Raw genomic sequence first — 22,113 nt, forward strand, 5'->3', positions numbered from 1 at the left:
ATGCAGACGACGTGACTGAGCGAGCAGGATGAGGAAGTAGCTGCTGAAAAAAATTGAAGTTTGTAACTTTGTAAGCTGCGATGAAACTCCGAAAATACAGCTTTTATTTGTGAATTATCTGATGTTTGCCGTTGTGTCATTATGCCGGAACTGGAGCATGTCATTGAGGAGGTGAAACGGTTCCTCAAAGGTAATGTTTGTGGCAGAATTTTATGTTCAGTTTTTACGATTTTCGGCGATCATGTCGCTTTACCGTCGCATAAGCAATCGTCATCGTGTGCTGTGGGCATGTGAATGTTCATTTCATCACCGCATGTATTTCCTCACCATATTGAAATCTGTAGATGTTTTATGCTTTCATTTTACTTAGTACATTTATGCCTTGTCATTTTTCAGTCAATATCACATTTAATTTATTTATACAATTCCGTTTATAAAAAATATAGAAAATTTTTGTTTGGACAAAATGCTGAATTATTTGAATTACTTAACATTCTGAAGGCTACTTTGTAACTAGTTAGTTGTAACTTAAACTAGTTAAGTTTAAGACAACTGGACATCAATCTCGGTTTTTATCATCATTTATACATTTGTTACAATTACTCTTTATGGTACAATTTTAAGTTTTACAATACTTTTAATAATATTATAATTATTTAGAGTTACATTTTGACAGATTTAAATTTCCTACACATGTACATTGTCTTCCTTTTAAAAATAGGACAAATGTGTAGTTACGGGCCCCTCTTTTGTTTTGGTCAAGTTCAATTCAACTTTCAAGAGTGTTTTTTTATCATTCCAAAATGACTTCTGCACCTTTTCTTAATTCCAATGACACTATTTAGTATTTTTTTATTGGAATTTGAACAGAATCTCTAGGCAGTTTCACTTGATGTCATGTGACTCAATGCGGTTCTGCACATTCATGGTGCGTCGCATTGATTGTCATCTTTATTTTTGTGTTCCATTTTGTTGTCTTCTTCATTGTTTTACCCCCAAATCCCTCAAAAAATTAAAACCCTTCCTAAACCACGACTCTCCTGTTGGGTTTAAATGTTGCTAACTACATGTAGTTTAGTAAGTCAAATAACCTACAACACACTGGATTTTTGTTCTCTTATTGAAACAGTGCTTGTAACTACACAGTTTCTAGAAATAAAGACATAAATGATGTCAGCTTTGTTTACACATGTGCGCTTTCTTATGGGAGGTTGGTGGCTGTCATCCCAACCTGGCTCCCATAGGAAATCACACATGTGTTTTTTTTGTTCAGGCATCGCACCCTTTGCACCGCTACCAAGCACCATGTACATGTATGATGATCAGGAAAATGTTTTACAACCTGACGCCACTTTTTTCTTCATATCATCTCAATGATGGTCAACCATTGCCAAAATGATGATAAGACATGAATCTGAGAATGAGAAACATTTCCAATTTTGTTAGGAAATACTTTTTGTTAGAAACATTTACTTGACTCTCCATAAACTTTGTACACAACTGCTGAAGTGGCCTCAGGTTGAAACATTCTTTCCATGATGATCTTCGGGAGATAAATGCAGCTTCTAAGACTAAGAGGGATACATACATGTACTCAATGGCTGAAGAAGAAAGTGTGACGTGATGTCATATTACAAATGTATTAAAGCAGGCCTATTGACAATAGAGCAAGGGACCTTCATTTAATATGAAAAATATGTAATTTCTTAAACAACATCAAAATGTCCTTGGCAAATCAAATTAATAAATCTGAGGTTTGATGCCCTTAAACATGTTTACCAGTTTTCTTTTAGTCCAGTGCAACATACATTTATAAAGTTTTGTTTTTTAATGAAAAATTTTTTGGAATGTAAACACTGTTTACCTTAACAACATCTTTACTCCTTTTTACATGTTTAATTTATCTCTGCAGTTCAAAACAATTTCAGGGTTTAAAAAAAAAAGAAAACACAAGTAAATTATCTCATTAAGTTATCAAAACACAAATTATACAACCTAATTTTGAGCTTGCAAACTACATGTACCACATGTACATGTATGTATCTTCACTTGATACATGTAGCTTGAGCTGTCAACTGCAAACTGACAACTGCTTTGCAAATTGAGCAAGAAGATTTGACAAAGTGATGGGCAAGTGCAGTATAAGCTCAAGCATAAATCTGCATGTAGAAGAGAGCATTTTTGCATAGTGAGGTAAAAAAAACTTGAGCCAATACGTGTACGTGCTCACAGCGTACAGTATACAATGCATGTAAGAAAATGCTCCTTACTTGTTGTAATACAGTGCACATATGCCAGTCAGTAAGGCAAACGAGGCCAGCAGGCTAGCTTGGCCATTAGTCATGAGGTCATGATGCTCATGAGGTATCCTATGCCCTTACTCAGTATCCTGTGGAAGCCTGTTGCAGCTTTGTTTGCGGCCTAAAATAGTCTCATTTCTGAAAGCGAAATATCCAGTACCTTTGTTCTGTTTGAATACATTGTTAATACTGGCAACATGTATACATACTTAAATCTGTCCATTTACATATAAACATCCTATCTTAATATGGAATTTACATGCGTCATACCGGTACATGTATCTTCAACTTGGTTTATTTAATATGGACATGTTTCAAAACCGTGTTTGTTCAATGCACATGATTTGAAAATAATAAATAAAACAAAAAAAAGTAGAAACTGTCTTGACAACATAATTGATATTGATAATATAATTGAAAAAAAAGAAGATAGGTACGTAATATACATGGCAAATTAACCCAAACATTACTTTATAATTGAATAATCCACTCCCAAAATTCACCACTTAATGTCTTAATTCTGTTACTCCTATCAGCAGAATGTTAAAGGCCACTTCACTTTCGACTCCCTCCCCCTACAGCCTTCATCCTCTCGCAAATGACCCCTTATTTCCTTATCCCCGGCCCAGCCATCCCTACTCCCCCAGGCAATGCATGCATATCTTGTGGTTATTTTGTTTTTAATGAATTTTACAGCTGACACTCTCGATCCACAGGCGGATGAACGACGTTTCCTTTTCAGCATTCTAAACTTTGATAGGATCTACATGAGACAACAAGCTCTATATAAAAACAGATTTTACACATTTGTAGAGTTTGTGCTTTATAATCCACGGTCACGACTGCAAGATTTTATACTCATGAACATGATGAAGGGGTTTTGATTATAAATGTGTGCATCCTAATTGAATGTCATTGTTTTTTTACACTGTTATGTTTTTTTCCCTGTAACATTAATAAAACTTAGGTACAGCTTTTATTTGGCCTACGAAGGTGTCGCTTTTCTCTCCATTGGGAAAGACAAAACCACCTAGGGTTTTGAACAGGGACTCAGAGAATCTGTTGTTTTTAAACTTTTTTTGGCAAGTTGAAAATTGTTTTTGCAAATGAAAAACAAATCAGTACTACAAACACCCAAATACATTTAAGCATTAATTTTTATATTTAAGAATTATTAAAAAACTACAAAATTATCATGAAATGCCTTACTGGACTGTTAGTGAATGACAGTCTAAAGCATCCTGTAAAATCGTGGCACCTAGTGTGCTGTCATTTTCAAGAAAAGTGGTATTTTTGTATCAATTTCCAACGCTGGTCGGCCGACTAGCGTTGGAAAAAACTGTTTCTTTTTCTTCAAATATTGCCCCCTATTTACCATATTTCGTTAGTCCGCATTTTGTTTGCAATCGATTGCACACCTATGAACCAGTGCAAGCCAGCTAGACTGGTTCCCTGACCTCACAATTCCTCAACGTTTATAAATTGCTCCGTTTCATCTTTAAGGGGTCAGGGAACCAGACTACAGGAACATGAATGTTTTTCTTGGTTTTTGCAGCATCTACGAAGACATATAACTCCAAACAAGTTAATGGAACAATATTGCTATAAAATGTTAACCCTCCAAATCCATCCATTTTTTAAAATTACAGCAGAAGCAAATGTTATATATTCCCTTTAATTCTTTTTATTGTACATGTACCATGAGCAAAGTAATTTTCTTTTGATGGAGCAAAAAAGTAATTCAGTTTACTTCAAGTCACTTCAATTTAATTCAATCCATAGCCTTTTAATTTTTCTTTGGTTTTGTATAGATGTTGAGACGTATCTGTCCATCACCCTTAAGAAGGAGAAACTGAAGAGAGAGACCAACACGAAGAGAGAGGAACTTCTCAAGGATGTAGCCAGCATCATCGTCAAACTCTCACCACCTGAGATAGAGGAAGAAGAACAAGGTATTCTCAAGATGTCATAAGTTGCAATGAGTTGCATACGTTTCTTTTCCTTATAGTTTTAGAATGCCACGTGTGTGTACATAATGTTTATCCTGTGCTGTGGCAACCCTCTTAATCCCTAAACGCCCTCCTCCCCTGCGACCCTCGGCGACCTTTTTTTATCAGCTTTTAAAAGATGATACAGTTTTTTTGGGAATATACCTGAGCCCCTCTTTATCAGGTGTTTTGTAACTCGTTTCTCATTGGACTTACACACAATATCACTGCCCTCGTGCGATAAAGAAACATCATTTATTTTGGCAATGCTGGCAGGTTTGGATGGCCTTGAACAGTATCCAAACATACCCATTCAGAAAAATTCTGGGAAGAAATTGAACTTGCATGTGTATCATCGGTTTGCAATTTTCTAAATATACCCTCTCTCCCAGCTCTTCCCCTGTTACTGGTTGACCCCGGTTCCCTGCTAATTTGATTGCATTATACAAGGTCGTTCGTTTATTACCCAGGATGGTTTCCCCATGTCATGTGCATGCAGTCACCTGCAAAATAATCACCAGTGGTCCCCTGCATTGAAAATTCACCATTTCCTAAAACGGGCTGCTGACAGCGCGCCAAGCAGCGCCAGTCGGACCCTGATAAAATTCTCCCGTGGGACTCCCAGGGAAAACGTCACTTCCCCAAAGAAAATCCCTTCAATGTATACACGACAGACAGCTGAAGGAGTTGGAAAACTGCACAAGGATAGGGGTTATGGGGATGAAGTTTTAGACATTTAAATATTTGATGGAGTATATCTGACAACTGAGGGAGCTGTTGCTGTGAGGTTACTTTTAGGCACACACTCTTCAGTGTAGTGGTCTTCTTTTCAAATTGTGAACCCAAATGTTTGCTTACTGAAAAAAATTGTGCATCATTGTTCATGGCTTCATGTTATCTGATCACAGACCTGTAGTTAAAAAACTCAATCCCCTGCCATGCCTTTACACAGGCTAGTCACCAACAGTCGGATCATATTTCAGGCAAGCACTGTGACAATTTCAGTCAACAGACAAAAGCAGGCAAGTGGTAGGCGCAGTTGGCTCATCAATCACCTACAGTCAAAGCATAGCTTTATCAAGTTGCATAAACAGTCACAGCCAGTCAATCCTGCTTTATGTAGGCTGGGAGCTGAAGTTTCTGCCTAAAATGACATAACAGGTTTCCTCATGAAGATGGAATTTTGCACGAGCAGCAAAACCAAAGAGATATTAAAACACCCCTGAAAATGGCAACATGAAGATTGAAAAAATAAAGATAATGGGACTAAAATTTGCATCAAAAGGATTGCATATAAAAATATGTTACAGGGGCCTAGCCTCCCTTTAACATTAATGAGTTATTTATAGATCAAACCATTCATATGGCATTGGTTTCAATTTTAGGAGATTCCCCGGGCATGCAGCAGACCAAATAACCCCTTCGTATGTTCAGCCCATCCCTTCCCCACCTTATGGTCATATTATATGACATCAGGAGGGTATATAGTCTGTCTTTGGTCTACGGCTGAATTATTTGGCTATGGCTGGCAGTACTACATGTGTCTATGGGAAGTGGCTGCAGCCGCTTCCATGTATTGCAAGCCACAGCCAAGCAATTTATTCAGCCTTAATCTCCAAACTGCTTTGAAGTTTTAAGAGCTAAATGTACATGTAGTTAGCCCTGTAACTACATGTAAGTTGCATTTCTGCTACGGAACCTACATGTACTTAAAACCCTCAAAGTCAACCACTGTCAGAATTCCCAGCCAATTTGGAAATTACATTTAAGTGAAAACCTTGATAATGAGTTTCCATTTTTCCGGTCAGAGAAAACTCAGGGAATTTGACAGTGACCCAGAAGGGTGCAGACCAGTAAATCGGTCCGAAATTGCCTGCGCCGGCCAAATCACGATTTGCATGCCCTCAAAATCTTCGGTATTTGAGCATGCTGTGGGCCATGAACGTGAGGGATTGTAAAAAATATGGGTGGAAGCCGTGCACAGGACTGGGAGCTTGCAGTTCTGTGTAATTTTGATGTAATTTGGACCCTAAAAGCGCTCTATTTTGCAATGGAGTGTAGGCATCGTTCTTCAAAATGGGGATGGGCTTCAGGACTATTTTCAGGGGTGATCATCTTCAGATGGAAATTTCTCCTAAAAGTCATCAGTTGACCCCCCGAAAATTGAAAAGAAAATGAAAGATGATGAAATAAGCTTTAATTTGATGTGTGTCTCGAACACCTTGGAGAGTTGTGAGTATTTTTCCCGAATTTTTGAAGTGGGAGCATTTACCATTGGGGTCTATGGAAGTTTATTTACTGGTCTGCTACCTATAGTTTCAAAATGGCGCCTTCCATCGTTTGTTGTCAAATGTTTGCGGAGTGTTTTTTTTTTTCAGGGGGGCGGAACCTGGGGGGGGGGGGGGGGGCAGCGTTTAAAAAGGGGTCACCAATGGCGGTTCCGCAACAAATGCGCCCAAAATCTGAATAGGGCCGATGGACCGTCGTCCGATCACAGCAATTTCGAGCGAACAAGGGGGGGGGGTAATTTGGGGTCGGAAGGAGCAAAAACTCAATTAACGCCCGTTGGGGGCGCCCTGCAGTAAGGTAGCCGCAAACAGAGGGTTTGTTTTCAGGCCAGAAATCGCAGTCAGAGATTTTTTTTCTTGCAATTTTTTGATGAAATATGAGTCATCCATCCTTCCTCGTGCCGTACAAGTGGTTTGGGGAAATTTTTCAAAACCTCGCTTCTCTATAGTTTCAAAATGGCGCCTTCCATCGTTTGTTGTCAAATGTTTGCGGAGTGTTGTTTTTTTTCAGGGGGGCGGAACCTGGGGGGGGGGGCAGCGTTTAAAAAGGGGTCACCAATGGCGGTTCCGCAACAAATGCGCCCAAAATCTGAATAGGGCCGATGGACCGTCGTCCGATCACAGCAATTTCGAGCGAACAAGGGGGGGAGGGGGTAATTTGGGGTCGGAAGGAGCAAAAACTCAATTAACGTCCGTTGGGGGCGCCCTGCAGTAAGGTAGCCGCAAACAGAGGGTTTGTTTTCAGGCCAAAAATCGCAGTCAGAGATTTTTTTTCTTGCAATTTTTTGATGAAATATGAGTCATCCATCCTTCCTCGTGCCGTACAAGTGGTTTGGGGAAATTTTTCAAAACCTCGCTTCTCTATAGTTTCAAAATGGCGCCTTCCATCGTTTGTTGTCAAATGTTTGCGGAGTGTTTTTTTTTTCAGGGGGGCGGAACCTGGGGGGGGGGGGCAGCGTTTAAAAAGGGGTCACCAATGGCGGTTCCGCAACAAATGCGCCCAAAATCTGAATAGGGCCGATGGACCGTCGTCCAATCACAGCAATTTCGAGTGAACAAGGGGGGGGGGGGGTAATTTGGGGTCGGAAGGAGCAAAAACTCAATTAACGCCCGTTGGGGGCGCCCTGCAGTAAGGTAGCCACAAACAGAGGGTTTGTTTTCAGGCCAGAAATCGCAGTCAGAGATTTTTTTTCTTGCAATTTTTTGATGAAATATGAGTCATCCATCCTTCCTCGTGCCGTACAAGTGGTTTGGGGAAATTTTTCAAAACCTCGCTTCTCTATAGGGTGCAGACCAGTAAATTGGTCCGAAATTGCCTGCGCCGGCCAAATCACGATTTGCATGCCCTCAAAATCTTCGGTATTTGAGCATGCTGTGGGCCATGAACTTGAGGGATTGTAAAAAATATGGGTGGAAGCCGTGCACAGGACTGGGAGCTTGCAGTTCTGTGTAATTTTGATGTAATTATTTGGACCCTAAAAGCGCTCTATTTTGCAATGGAGTGTAGGCATCGTTCTTCAAAATGGCGATGGGCTTCAGGACTATTTTCAGGGGTGATCATCTTCAGATGGAAATTTCTCCTAAAAGTCATCAGTTGACCCCCCGAAAATTGAAAAGAAAATGAAAGATGATGAAATAAGCTTTAATTTGATGTGTGTCTCGAACACCTTGGAGAGTTGTTAGTATTTTTCCCGAATTTTTGAAGTGGGAGCATTTACCATTGGGGTCTATGGAAGTTTATTTACTGGTCTGCTACCAGAAGGCAAAGGTGGTGGTATTTTGGCATACATTGTATGTGGGTCTTGTACCGTGTGTCCAAGTTGTGTCCACTGACTGGCTGTGGTGCGCTAAGCTTGCCATCTTTGTATTGTGTGGACCTGAAAACAAAACAGGTCCTCACACGATGTTGGTTGTGTGAACCTTCTGTGGACTTAGCCAGGTCCACACAAGGTTTCCTGCTCTCTGAAAAATAGGTTTAGAGGCATTTTGGGGTTAGGTTTATGTGTCGCAAAATGAAGAGGAATACTCAAGGAAATCATGATACAAATATTGGGTTGAAAGAGTATTTACAGTGCGAATAAAATCCTTTTTTTCCTCCGTTTTTTCTTATTAACTCCATGAAGACAAAGGAATGTCCACACTAGATGTAAGGTACATGTAGCCTGTATGGCTGCATGGTGTTGTGCAGTGTGAATATTACACACCTTTCTAGACAAGAACGATTGGCTGTGCCACACCACCTCTCAACTTCCCAGCAACCTCGTTAACGTGAAATAATTTCTCATGGAATTTTGGAAAGTTCTCAGGGAAATATCAGGGAAATATCAGGGAATTTTGTTCTCCTAAAGTGCTCAGGGAACCCTAACTAAGCTCTACACGAATGTAAACCAACAGTGACTGTACTGTACCGTCTTCAATCTTGCAAAATCCTCCAAAGTGTCTTCATGGATTTTAAAAGATCTGGGTGGGTAAGGAATAGATGGAGAAACTTAAAACTGCACATGACATGTATGACTGCTGGAACAATTACTGCACCTTTTGCTACAAGTGCTCATTTGCACAGTGCCGAGCTCGGCCAATGCAGGGGTGAGATTTGTCAGGATTTGTCCTGATTTCCTGGGTTTTTTTGTCAGGATTTTTTTTGTGATTTCAAGATTATTTAAGAGCCCCGGAATTGAAATCTGGAATTCCTGATGTTTAACAATAAAGGCGTTTTTACCTAAATGTATGAAGTTATATAGAACAAAAGAAATTGGTATTTTAGGGGTGGCTTTACCATTGACCCAAGGTTGCTCTGGGGCCTTCTGTGACCCTCAAGCCCTCTACCGATTATTTCATGGTTTTTCCATTTTCTCACAATCTCACCCCTTCGTCAGCGAAGGGCAAAAATTAACATTCACGATTGAAATCTTCCTGATGTGAAATCCTCTCAAAAAGTCATCAAATCAAAAGTCATATATAGGCCTATTCTACAGTATGAGGAAATGAATCAGTTTACGGATCTAATGGATCTGTGGTGGGAAGGATGTGCACGAGGGCGGTTACATGTGGGAAGAGTTATCTTTCTAACACATGTATGTACATAAAAATCATGTTTAGGCAGGATATGCAACTTGAGTCTGTTTTCATTAGATGTGATGCGGAATATGAGAATGATATAGTACCGTATGTGTCATTAAATCTTTAAATGTGTAGATGTGGCACGCCAGTTATGATATTGTGTTAGTTTTTAAGTATTGGATAAGTACATAAGAGCCTTAGTCCTTTCAGTGACATTGCACTGAAAAGGTGCATGATAAGTGAAGTACCGGGTAGCAAGATTCATACAGGTAATTTTCAAAATCTTAATTACAGGCTTTCAAGTTTTCCTACTTTTCGTACTTTTTTCTAGAGTTGTTAACCTTTCTCCTACTTTTCCTACTCTTTCCTTGAAATTTCTACTTTTTCCTACTCGTTTGGGTCCCTTAAGTCCGAAAAATGAAATCTCATAAAATACTTTCTATAGTACACAAAATACAGTGAAGGGTTTGGGCGTAGGAGTACTGCAACTGTACTTTTCCAAGCGCTTAGTTGAGGATGGAGCACAAGTGGTGTGAGTACTGAACATGCCAAGTGAGGCTTATGAAACTGTGGACATGAGTGAGTATCAACAAAAACTACTCCTGAAAGCCTGCAAAAGTCCTACTTTTATCCTGATTTTGTCTAGCCGAAGTCCTACTTTTGTCCTGTTTGTCTATCCCTTCTTCACCTGGGTCTTCTTGAAAGCCTGTAATTACAATGCACTGTCATATATAGGCCTATAGGTTGGTCCCACTTCTGTATGTCAGCATTAAGAGTGTTGCCAAAAAAAAATTAAAAATGGAAGACCAATTACTTAAATGTACTTTTTGTCTGTAAATCAAAAGCTCAGGAGGAATTTCTCTTGTAGAAATTTTCTGCAGAACAGAGGCATAGCACTGCAAAGACTTTAAATCTGTGTAATATGCATTGGATTTGGAAGGGGATTTCCCTTCAAAAAAAAAAAAGCCCATTTCACCCAATGCCAAGAAATCTGCTGAGGTGCATGTAACTTGGTGTTTGTCTAAAGTGTTCCTTTTTAAATGAGAGCCTTTTGGTTCAGACAGATGGCAAACAGTTTAGGGGAATCCCCAAACATACCAACGGCCCCGGAACATATGGTACAATGCACTCTACATGTATCCACATCCTGTTTGCCTTTTTGCATCCTTTTGACTGGGTTTTCCACAATTGTTTTTTCTTTCTTCCGCATTTCATCTGAATAGTCATATACGTACATGTAAACAGGATAAAAGGAACTGGCTTGGACTTTTTATTGTTTAGGGAAAGAGGTTAATTGGACTAATGAGAGATCAGCTTTAAATACAGGGCTGGGTTAAAGATTTAACAGTTCCAAACAAAGCTTCTCACAGTAACCAAGGCATTGACTAATTACATGTAGGTGAAAGCAATTTTTAGAGTCGGGTATCATTTCCAAATCCTGTTATCATAGCAAAAACTTGTGAATTAGGCGGCATTGTTTGCAAATACTTACAATTATTTAGAGAAAGTGAAAATAGAGATTTTTTTCGCAATAGTTAAAACTCACCACTCTGTCCCCCTTAACATAAAACAAAAGATTTGAAATCCTTACACACCTGTTCAGAAAAGCTCCATGGTAGGGATTGATTGACCAGTCATGCTAGTACTTTATATACCTATGATATTTTTTAATAGAAATGATTCATAAAATGTTACCTGCCAATCACAATTAATCATCATTTTCTGTTCACTGTTCGTTCTTGTTGCCGTTGTTAATTAAAGAGTCTTGCCTTAATAGTTGTATAATTGTACAGAAGATGACATCTGCCACTCATTAGAAATGGATCTGTTTTGCAACCTTTACGCATTCACATCTTTCATGCCTTAAGGTAGAGTAGATGTATTTGCAGCTGTCCAAAAAGTAACTGCCCAAATTATTGTTAAAAGGCTTACTTGGTTTAAATATAGTAATGGCACTAAACTCCCTGGAAAGTATTTCTTCTGGCATGTTGTCATTTTGAAGAAAACAGGAAAAGAAGGTCATTGCCAAAGATGAGTCAAGAGACGCATTTATGGAAATTTCCGTTATAGTACTTGCTTTGTAATTGGGCGAATCTGTGAATGGGGTGCGCACAAGCACGCGCAGTTGGTATTATTCATTGATTCAGTGCGTGACATCGTATAGCTGCAGTCGGCTGAATGAGAAGGTGTTCTGGATGCTGATTTCGGGCGCAATTCAAAATATGACTCGGCAACTTTGGAATTGAAATTGAGATCCTAAAATATTCAATTTTCTCCGAGTAGACGGCATTCACAGAGCTAAAACTTCATCAGGTTAGTTGTTAAGCACTCATCTTTAGATTTTGAGCAGTTTTGTTGCTTCAAATGAAGCAATTGCTGTACTCTACCTTTAAAACCTCAGGCAATTAAGTGGATTCAACTTCAGGGACAATTTTTCCCCTTTTTTGTCTGATCAATAGTGCGTATGCACATCTACATTTGCAATTCTAGGATATTTGTCATGTTTGTGGTCCTGAAGGAAATGACATCATATACATACATCCACACACACAACAGGTGCATATGACCACTGTATCTGTGTCAAGGCTTTGTCACCTGCTATCATTGACCATTTCCTAGTCTTGATAAAATGATGTCATTTTTAAAACCGTGTACTTTAATATGCCTATACAGTGAACATTCTGGCCTTCACACATGTACATGCTTGTACATGTATTTGTGGCTGAATCAGTGTTGTTACAAATTGTCACAGTTTTCACAAAGAGACAATTTCCCTATTCCCTCAGTACACTTAATTTGTCTCTTCGTGAAACTTTGACGAAATGTATGTGAACTTTAGATAGAATTCCAAAAGTACATGTACCATCTTAATATTTGTACCTTTATGTACAATGTACGGTAGAGCTGCAGAAACACTGCCATAATTTATCCATGCTTGATATTTTAGAGGCATATATTAGGATCATTTGCATTTATCCCATAACTAACCTACCGGTACCAAAATATTAATAATAAGGGTTTTCTGCATGTCGGATGGAATCTTTCATTCATGTGTAAGCTGTATTTATAGTATGTAAATGAGCAAAGTGCAACAGTCACATGGGAAAATAAAATCCATGCAGTGAGAGCTAAAAGAAATCAAGGCCAGTTCGTATACTTCATGTGAATGCGAAATGAATTTGACGTCACGAAACATTCACTGAGAAAATTTGCCGGAGTTGAAAGGCCTTCAACCTTTGCGAATTTGCAGCACGAAGACTCGCCGTGCCGTCACAAATTCGCAATTGCGTCCGCTTTGGCGCTGAGTATGAACTGACCTTTAGTCAGTGGTCACCAGTAATTACCAGTGATTGGTATGAGCCAAATCAATGATTATAATGTTGAAATTTGATTTCCAGAGGAATATGCGGACGTGGACGTGCCAACCAGTCTGTCGGCCGACAAGATTCAGGAGGAAAGGGAAGATGAATGCGATGACATCTATGAAGACACGGTGCCGGAGTCCACCCACAGCAACGACTCGTCTCAGAACTCCGACGACCAGGATGATGGGGAGGAGCAAGAAGATAGGAGTGGGATGTTTGACCTGGACGGAGATCCTTATGGTAAGAGCTGTGACTGAATTACTTGGCTATACAGCTTGCGATCACACATGGACCTATGGAAGCAGTTGTAGCCACTTCCCATAGACACGTGTGTTACTGCGGGTCATGGCTAAATAATGCAGACGCGGACCAACTTTTGTTTGAAATCAGTTGGTTGTGTACTCAGTCATCTGCGACTCCCGAATGGTACACACAAATAGGATGGAAAGTTGATTAAAGCCAGTCACTTAAAAATAAAATATGCCTAAATTGTTTGAATTCTAAAGCGAATTGTTAAACAATCTGTGTGTATAGTGTACTCACTGTGTGTGAGTATGGCACAAAACAGTTGTTTGATTGTAGAGCCGTACCTTGACGTCAAGAAAATGGGCTTACAGCAGATGCTCCCAACAACTTTAATGTTTTGCTCCTGGATAGAGGGTGCAAAGCAGCTTTTTAATTTTTGTTTTTAAAGCCAAAACTCTCCTTTATTAGTTTTCAATGTTATAAATTGTTTCAAATATATAATCTTCAAAGTCAGTCTATGTTTGCCACATTAAAAGTGACTGATCTTTAACCAACCTTTAACATTGTACTGACACAAACACACTGATGTTTTGAAGTTAATTAGTCATCAAACCAGATCATTACATGCTTCCTTTAATTATCATTTTTTTAATACCCTGTCCCAGTCCTTCTGATTTGAGGCGTGCAATCACACCCCCACACCATCCCACACCTAAAAGCTTCCCAAGAAGTGTGAATAATTGCAGGCCTGAATTTCCCTGGACCACAGATCACACACCTAGAAAACTACACACCTAGGAAAAAACACACACGTAGAAAAATCCAGGTGTGCCTTTTTCCACACGCCTGTGATTTTCAAATCAGAAGGACTGCTGTCCATTGGTGTTCTAGAAGACCTTGACAACCTCATAGAACGGGGTAAAGCATCAAATTTTTCATATATCCGATGTTCCTTTTTCAAATCAGGCTGCTAACTGAACATGCACATACATGACATAAACACGTACATGTATGCAGTCATACACGTACGGATCTTCTTTCCCTGTTTTGCACAACTGTTATTGTTACTGGTTCGAATCCCACTAGAAACGCAAATCACATTGCTGAGACATTACAGCTACATGCTCTTTCTCTGCTGTTATTGGTTCCAATCCATCCAGGGGCCCATCGGAATCAGGCCATCGGTACTCACTTGAATAATGAGCACCCTGGGAATTTTTGTCCTTACAACTTAAATTGGTATTTCCTTCCTCAACTGCTTAGGTTTAGGTCCAATATACACTGACTGATCATACATGTACATATTTTCTACCCAAAATCTTTGTAAAATAAAAAACCCAAATACTTTTGGGAAAATATTTTCTTTTTTTTCAGGAAGAAATGAATGATGATGCAAGTATATACATGCATGCATTAATTTTTAGATTATTCAGTTTTTAAAAAAAATTCTATTTATTAATTTGCATTTTTTTTTTTTGATTTATTTTTATTATTATTATTATTATTATTTTTTTAACTATTAGGTGATGTGAAGGTGGACCCAATTGCAGCGTCCGACTTAACTGCTTCAAGCAAAGAAGGTTATATGGATAAGAAACGGAAGGGTAAATATTCATGTTTTGGTTTTGTTTTTCATCCTTGGATCTGAAGGGGCATATATATATTACATCTTGACCACTTATCTCTAATTCTTTGCGGGCTGGAGGCAAATAGACTGATCCATTATTTGCTTTTCATGCCTTTTGTTCGTTTCCAGTAATAACACCACTCAAAATCCAAAGAAGAATGTTAAAAAACTAACCTGTTGAAGTTTCAGCTCAGTGGATGTGCGCTTTCGAGAAAACAGTGAAAAACCATGCACAACGTTTCAAGAAAACAGTGAAAAACTATGCACAACGTTTTAAATCACAAAACATGATTTTGTCCATCTTGTCTTTCCAAAAATCAGTCAATTGACTAATCGTTGGAAGTCAGGTACATTTTTTTTATTCCTTCTAAATGACAGCAATTAGCCAGACAGAATAATTTCACGGGGTGTTTACATGTAGTTCTGGTACAATCTTTAACCCAAGTAAGCATTTTGATAATAATTTGGTAGGTTACTTTTGGGATATATGCAAATGATCCTATATATGCCTTTAAAGTTTAAGCCCCGCCCAATGATGTTTTGACCAATCACAGTTTTGATCAGTGTCCAAAAAGTCTGGAACATGCATTGTGGCATTGGAGAGGCACACATGTCGGTGACCCAGGTGTGCAGTGGGCGGGGCCTAATGGATTGGTCTATTGTATGGAGAGGGGTTGCAGTGTGGATGTGACATTTTCCTCAAATGTTTGTATAATGTGTAGAACATCACAGCTTCCCCACTTCCACTCTGTCTAAGTACCACAGTGTAAGTCCCTTCCAATAATCAGCATAAATGGATATTCATCGACATGTACATAATGGTCTCCTTTTTAGACCCCACCCCAATGAGGAAAACTGAAAAAGAATAATTGATTTTTATCAGTACTTGTATTCTACATGTATATCAAATTTCCTTGCGCACCAGATTTAAAGTGACAGCTATTCAACATGTATGTTGTATTTGTCTAATCAAAACGTAAAGGTCATGCACTTGGTAATTTTTGCATAAAAAGAAGGAAAGAAAGAAAACCTTCACAGATTTAAGGTGACAACTTCGACCTATAATGTTTTGCCTTACTGAGTTGAGGGAATTCTTGATGGCCTAAATTGTAAAGGTCAGTTTAGCCGTTGGGGATCAATGGAAGTCACATTGACCCAGCGCTGACCCTCAAGTGTATAAAGAACAACTCTGGACTGCACACTTGTTCAGACGTCATTGTGGCGGTAAACTATTCAGAAAGCTTCCGGTCGGGGATAAATTTATACTTTCAAAGGGCCTTGGGGCATATGGGTTGTGTTTAATTCGGGCAATCTAGAGTTTCTGGCATGATGTGCTAATCCCGGTTTAGCTATACTAGGTGACAAGGAATCATCACTTTTATTTTTTTTATAATTTTTTTTTACACAGCATCTAACAAAGAAAAATGCAAATAAAGGGAGATTTTGATAAAAATATATAGATCGAGTTTACTTGTCCTACACACAGAAATTCCATCATATAAAACAGAGATTGATTGTGGTAACCACTGCTTTTAAAGATGTGGCCAGCCAACCCTGACATGCTCAGTGGTTGAAGGGTGAGACATCTGCACTTGTAAGCAGGAGCTCATGGGTTCAAGTCCCACTATAGTAAGGTTGTACATTTTTTTCTGGCTAACTCGAGAAACACTGATTATTCAGTTTTTTTAATGAAATAATGTATGTGAAGCCTTCTGATTTCAAGATTTTGGGTCAGGATTTATCCTAAATTTCAGGATTTTTAAAGAATCCCTGTTGGAATCTGGAATCCCTGAGGTTTTACCGTAAACCTATTTTTACTTAAAAGTTTCAATCTTTAGAATAAAAGAAGTACGGTATTTTAAGGGATTCCTTCAGACAAACACAGACGTACACCATATAGGCTCCAGAAATCGTGATCCCCAACTTTTGTTTGCCTCTTTGCAGAAGGGCAGTTTGGTCTGCAGGCCTGGCAGAAACGCTACTGCGTCATCAAGGGCAACATCCTGTACTACTACAAGAAGAAAACTGACAAGGAGCAGTGCAATCAGATTGTGCTGACGGGCTACCAGGGACGCGAGGCGCCAGACTTTGAGAAGAAGAACAAGAGGAAGGATTTGCTGTTTGAGGTGGTGTGTCCGGCCAAGCGCTCGTATCAGGTAGGACTGGGATGCATTCTGCTCACGCGACCATTTTACATTTGTTAAGTAGATCCTGTAAAAGGACCTAACCCAAAAAGAAATGATAATATCATCAAAAAATGTTGTCAAAATGCCCTGTATACCAATCTTACAAATGTCTCTATTTGGATAGCAGCTTTTAAAATCCTTGAAAAATGTGTAACTGGAAGTTATTTTTTTTTTCTAGTGAAATATGAACTAATTCATTTGGGCTGTTCAAAACGGAAAATTTCAGCAGCGACACAATCATTGCTGCCATTTGGGAAAACAGGGGACGACCTCTGTAGCCTTCGTTGCTAACGTTCACCACAGTTGGTGGCAAACAGTAGGTCCCACTTGCACTGCAGTTGCCAACACTGGCAAACGTTAGCATTGTGCGCGTGGAAAAGTGGAACACACCCCTGATCACAGGAAAGGAGTTGGTTCACTCGAAAGGAGGGCAGCTTGAAAAGTTACCTCAAATTACAATATGGCAGCCATGAGGCATTTTTCAGTCACGTTTAAAAAAATGTATTAACTTGTATCAAAAACAATTCAAACTTTCCACTATTTTGGACATCTGCAACACTCTGAAAAAGAAGCTTTTATATCATTCTTTATTGGGTCCACCCTGCAAGTAATAATAATAATTTAAACTTAAAGCAAATTATTAAATTATTATTATTACTGCAAAGTAGACTGATTCCCGGTCCCTGCATTGCTGACTCTGAATGGGAGGTGCTGAGGTGGGAACCAGTCTACTGTGTGAGAACTGAGTTCTTGTTGGGTCGGAAATAAATACAAATTTAGTTGTATTATTCCATAAATAAACACGAACCTGTTCACAAATTTGGACAAACTGAAGAAGGATTCGTGGCATTATAAGAGCCCTTTATAAAAAAAATGCTCCAAATAAAAAAAGTACATCAAATTCTTCATTTTTTCTGTGCGTAAGTACCCCCTCAACAGCAACAAATAGTCTGTGCCAAATGCCCGTGAAACAGGGTCTCCCGCACACAATACGCTTGTGAATTGTAACAAGGTGTTGATTGCTGATTGTGCACAGAATCCATGTTTCACACATCCTTGTCGTCTTTTCTACTTTTTGTCTGCAGTTCATCGCTCAGAACAAGAAAGATTTGCAGGAATGGATCAAGGTCATTGCTGTCGCCAGCAAACTGGGACCAAGTCTAGTAGGTAGGTATTATAAAGGCTGAGCAGTTTAGCAGTTGTCGGTTTCCCAAAATAAACGATGATGTAAAACCACAACCAGTGACACCTGTCAAGTAATTTAATTTTAGGTCAGTTTTGATGGTCAAGTCTAATGGAGGGGAGGCAGACACTAATCTGGGCATGATTGAACCCACCTGTGGGACACAGCATTTATATCGGTGAAAAATATAGAATTGAATGCTTTTCATATGGATTAATCACAGAGGCGGCTGTTAACTCTTTGCTTGCATTGAGTCAAAATGTTGGCTTAAGATGGTGCCTGGTAGGAGGGTTCCCACAGTCATGGAAAAAATCCTGGAATGTCATGGAAAAGTAATGGTGGAGTCATGGAAAAGTCGTGGAATCCCGTACAACCCATTTGGATGATGCGTAGTATTGAACCTTGGCAGTCTTCCAGTTTTCTATATACATGAACTTCTTTTTTATGCATATATGCTCTATACTGGTTGCTTGTGCATATGTGGTGCATATAGAGGTATTGTGTAAAACTGGAAGGCTGAAAAGGTGTAGCGTACCTTGTCTCCAGAGCAATAGGCTCCTAAGATGTCAAAACAGAGTAGGCATTGGTCATGAAAAGCCCTAATTTGTTATGGAAAAGCCATGGAAAAGTCTTGGAATTTCAGGATTTCTCTGGGCACCCTGTCATAGAGAAGCTGTGCCCATAAATTGGCTTTAACATCAAAGCTCATTATTTTATTCCCATCTTATTACTGCAACTAATGCCATACTCAAAGAGTTAACAAGGTGAATAAATATGTTTGTGTGCCTTCCAGCACACTTTATCTGTTTCCTATAAACTGAGCTATCTACCTTTCATTTGTGTTTGATTGGCAAAAAACTGTGAGTGCATCTTCTTTAATTATTCAAATATGGTAATGCAGACATGATGTTCTTTATCTTGTAGATCCTCTTGCCAAATCGACCCCCAACAATTCAGGAGGCAGCGAGGATCTCTCGGAAGAATTGTACGATGACACGTCAGCCCCTGCCCCATCGTCCGAAGCCAATGATGACGATTACGGTGACACATATGAGGACCTGGATGCCTACCAAGCAACCAAGATAGGTGAGCAACCAGGGGCAACTGAGACGCCTGCAGTTGCCTTGTTTACGGGCGACAATGAGGAAGACGGGGAGCCAATAGAGGAGGAGATTTACGAAGACGTACCGAATGCCAATGAGCCGCCACCAGCACCGTTGCCTGAACGCATTCCAAAGCCCTCGGCTGCTAATAAGCCCTTACCACCAGACCCCCCGAGGTCTGGCTCCCCGCCCCCCGTGCCAACCACCCACCGACCGATGCCTGCTGCACCCGACACGCAAACAGCAAAGCCGTACTCGCCACATACGCAAATCAAGAGCTACCAGGGCAAGAACGTCAAGAACATCAAGACGGGATCCAGCCCAGCTCATGCCAAACCGGCAATCACTTCCACCCCGGGGCCCCCTATCCCCTCTCGTTCGGCGCCTGAGATGATCACAGCCCTGCCCAGGAAGGAACCGTGGGAAGAAGACTATGCCAACATTTACATCGGATTGTGGGACTGCATGGCTGACGACCAAGACGAACTGGAGTTCCGACGAGGCGAGATGGTCCACATCATCAGCAAAGAGTACGACCCTTTCAGCTGGTGGATCGGTGAGAAGAACAATAAAGTGGGTCTGGTGCCCAAGGACTACCTGATGAAAGCTTATATGATTTAGTCAGTAAACCCATGACAACAAATGTATGCATTATAGTGCTAAATGCCTTTGTCTTTTCATTTGCTAATTAAAAAGCATCCAATATAAAACAACATATTTTATCCACTTTGGGCTTTCGAATTATCGTTTACTTGAAGGTACAGTTACCATTCCATCAGTTTTGTTCACAGTGTTGGATTTGGATTGGTATAGAAGAAAACTTTCTTTCAGCAAACAGAGGAAGTTGGCTAATAGAGTTCAATTGAAATGCAAATTTCTGGGTTCCGTTTTGTACATTTTCCATTACGCTTTAACTGTTTTGAGCAAATCGAAAAGTTGTTAAAATGTATCTTATTTTTGGGCCCACATTTGTATATCTATTTAAATGTATATACTAATCATGTTAAGGCTGCAGGCATTTCCAGCCATATATTTACAACTAAAATCTGTTAACTGGTCTATTACAAAATTATACCTAGTGAAATGATAAGAATAATATAGTTTTCTATCAAAAGTCTATGCAAAGGCTTAAATTTTAATTATTTTTCACTTATTTCCCTAAAATATGAATGTAGTAATGCAACAGTCACCGAAAAAATGCATTAGTCATAGAGAAAAAAAAATGCAATTTAATAGGTAAATACTTCCATCAACATGTACTAAGAAAAGGAACTTGCACCTAGCTGTGTTGACATACCCGAAGCTTTGAAGTTCATTTTTATATAACTCAGCTCGTAGATGATTTAGCGACATAGTTTGTGTACATATCTTTCAAGATAACCTAATCAAGTGGAATGGAACTACATGTACATGTACATGTACAATGTACATGTACATTGTATATGTATGTAAGATTTGGGAATGCTTCGGCAATTTTGTACATTTTTTGCAAGGGAAATCAACATTTTATTTCAGAAAGAAAAAAGCTTTGAAAGAGGAATTCTGTTGCGTACCCAGGCTGGCCAGGTTTGGGGGTAATTTTCTCTCCCCCTTTTCTTGGTTTTATAAATTTTTTAATTTTCCTAAATTTTTTATTATTATTATTATTTTTGTGTTATCATTAAATATCAGTATGACATATTTGTGAATTGCAGTACACTGTATACAGATATTCTAAGCTTCATGTACAAGTAGCTGGTATCTACAATAATAAAAACATAATTTTGGTGTCCATCCTTCATGTCCTTTCAGCAACTTTTTCTCAAAATTACAATTTAAGTTACATCAAAGCAACTTACCAAGGGCAAAAGTAAGAGTTTTTATTTTAATTTAACGTTCATATTACTCCGAGATGAAATTTAATGCAGGAAATTTAAAGGTATATATATTTTTGTGGTATAATTGAACGATAACAGGTACATGCTCATGAATTGCAATATCCGATCTCTACTTTTTGAAAGTTGTCTGCACTATGCAGAACTGCATACCGGTAACTATTGCATGAAGTGGCTTACCCTGATTTATCTAGGGGAAGGGGAGGCATTTACTTCGAACCCTAAATTGTTCTCATTGCACTTTTGCAGAACTTTGTTCTCGTCCCTTCCCCCGTTTTGTGGCGTCATACTTAAACCCCAAACAAGTGAGATGGGGTGGGGGATACACCCCCCCCATTAAAAAAAGAGTTATTTAAGGTCAATCTACACATACATAAAGTAGTCATGTCAATTTAAAAAAAAGTCTTTGAATTTTGTTTCCAGTCCCATGTATTTTGTTGGTTTTCTCACTTAATTGTAACGATCGAGTGAAAATGTTGAACTGAAATCACCCAAGTCTACAAACATTTATGCTGGCTTCTTTAGTGGAACAAATACGAGTTACTTTTGTATTGGGTGAAATGGTTCAAAATATCAAAACATACATTGCAGATGCTTATGAATTTAAAACTGAGCGAGTAAGTGATGTAAAAATGAGCAATAAAAACACATATTGTTGATTGACAATACGTTTCTGAAGCTTTTGGGTTTTATTTGAACAATTTTTTGTTAGCCTGTCCTAAGTCAACCGCAGATAACGGACACTCCACTTTTTTGGGAATGGGTCAAAGTAAATAAGTTGCAAGAAACTAAGGCTAGATTTCTTTGTCTTAAATGGCTGTATTTCTCCAAGACTGTATTTTGCTCAGAGGAAGTTGGTATGGGCATCACAACATATTTTTTTTTGTCACTCG

General features: G+C 39.1%; 1 protein-coding gene across 1 annotated transcript; it reads left to right on the forward strand.

Annotated features, from left to right (window-relative positions):
* Window positions 1–21,888, forward strand: LOC119723031 (src kinase-associated phosphoprotein 2-like). The gene is made up of 7 exons (XM_038193508.1): window positions 1–190; window positions 4,112–4,252; window positions 13,035–13,241; window positions 14,771–14,851; window positions 16,819–17,030; window positions 18,146–18,227; window positions 19,168–21,888. Exons 1-7 carry the CDS (start codon window positions 142–144, stop codon window positions 19,965–19,967), a joined length of 1,572 nt encoding a protein of 523 aa, XP_038049436.1. The 5' UTR covers window positions 1–141; the 3' UTR covers window positions 19,968–21,888.
* The last annotated feature ends 225 nt before the right edge of the window (window positions 21,889–22,113 follow it).

The sequence above is a fragment of the Patiria miniata genome, unplaced genomic scaffold (assembly GCF_015706575.1).
Source record: "Patiria miniata isolate m_02_andy unplaced genomic scaffold, ASM1570657v1 HiC_scaffold_16, whole genome shotgun sequence".
Taxonomy (NCBI): domain Eukaryota; kingdom Metazoa; phylum Echinodermata; class Asteroidea; order Valvatida; family Asterinidae; genus Patiria; species Patiria miniata.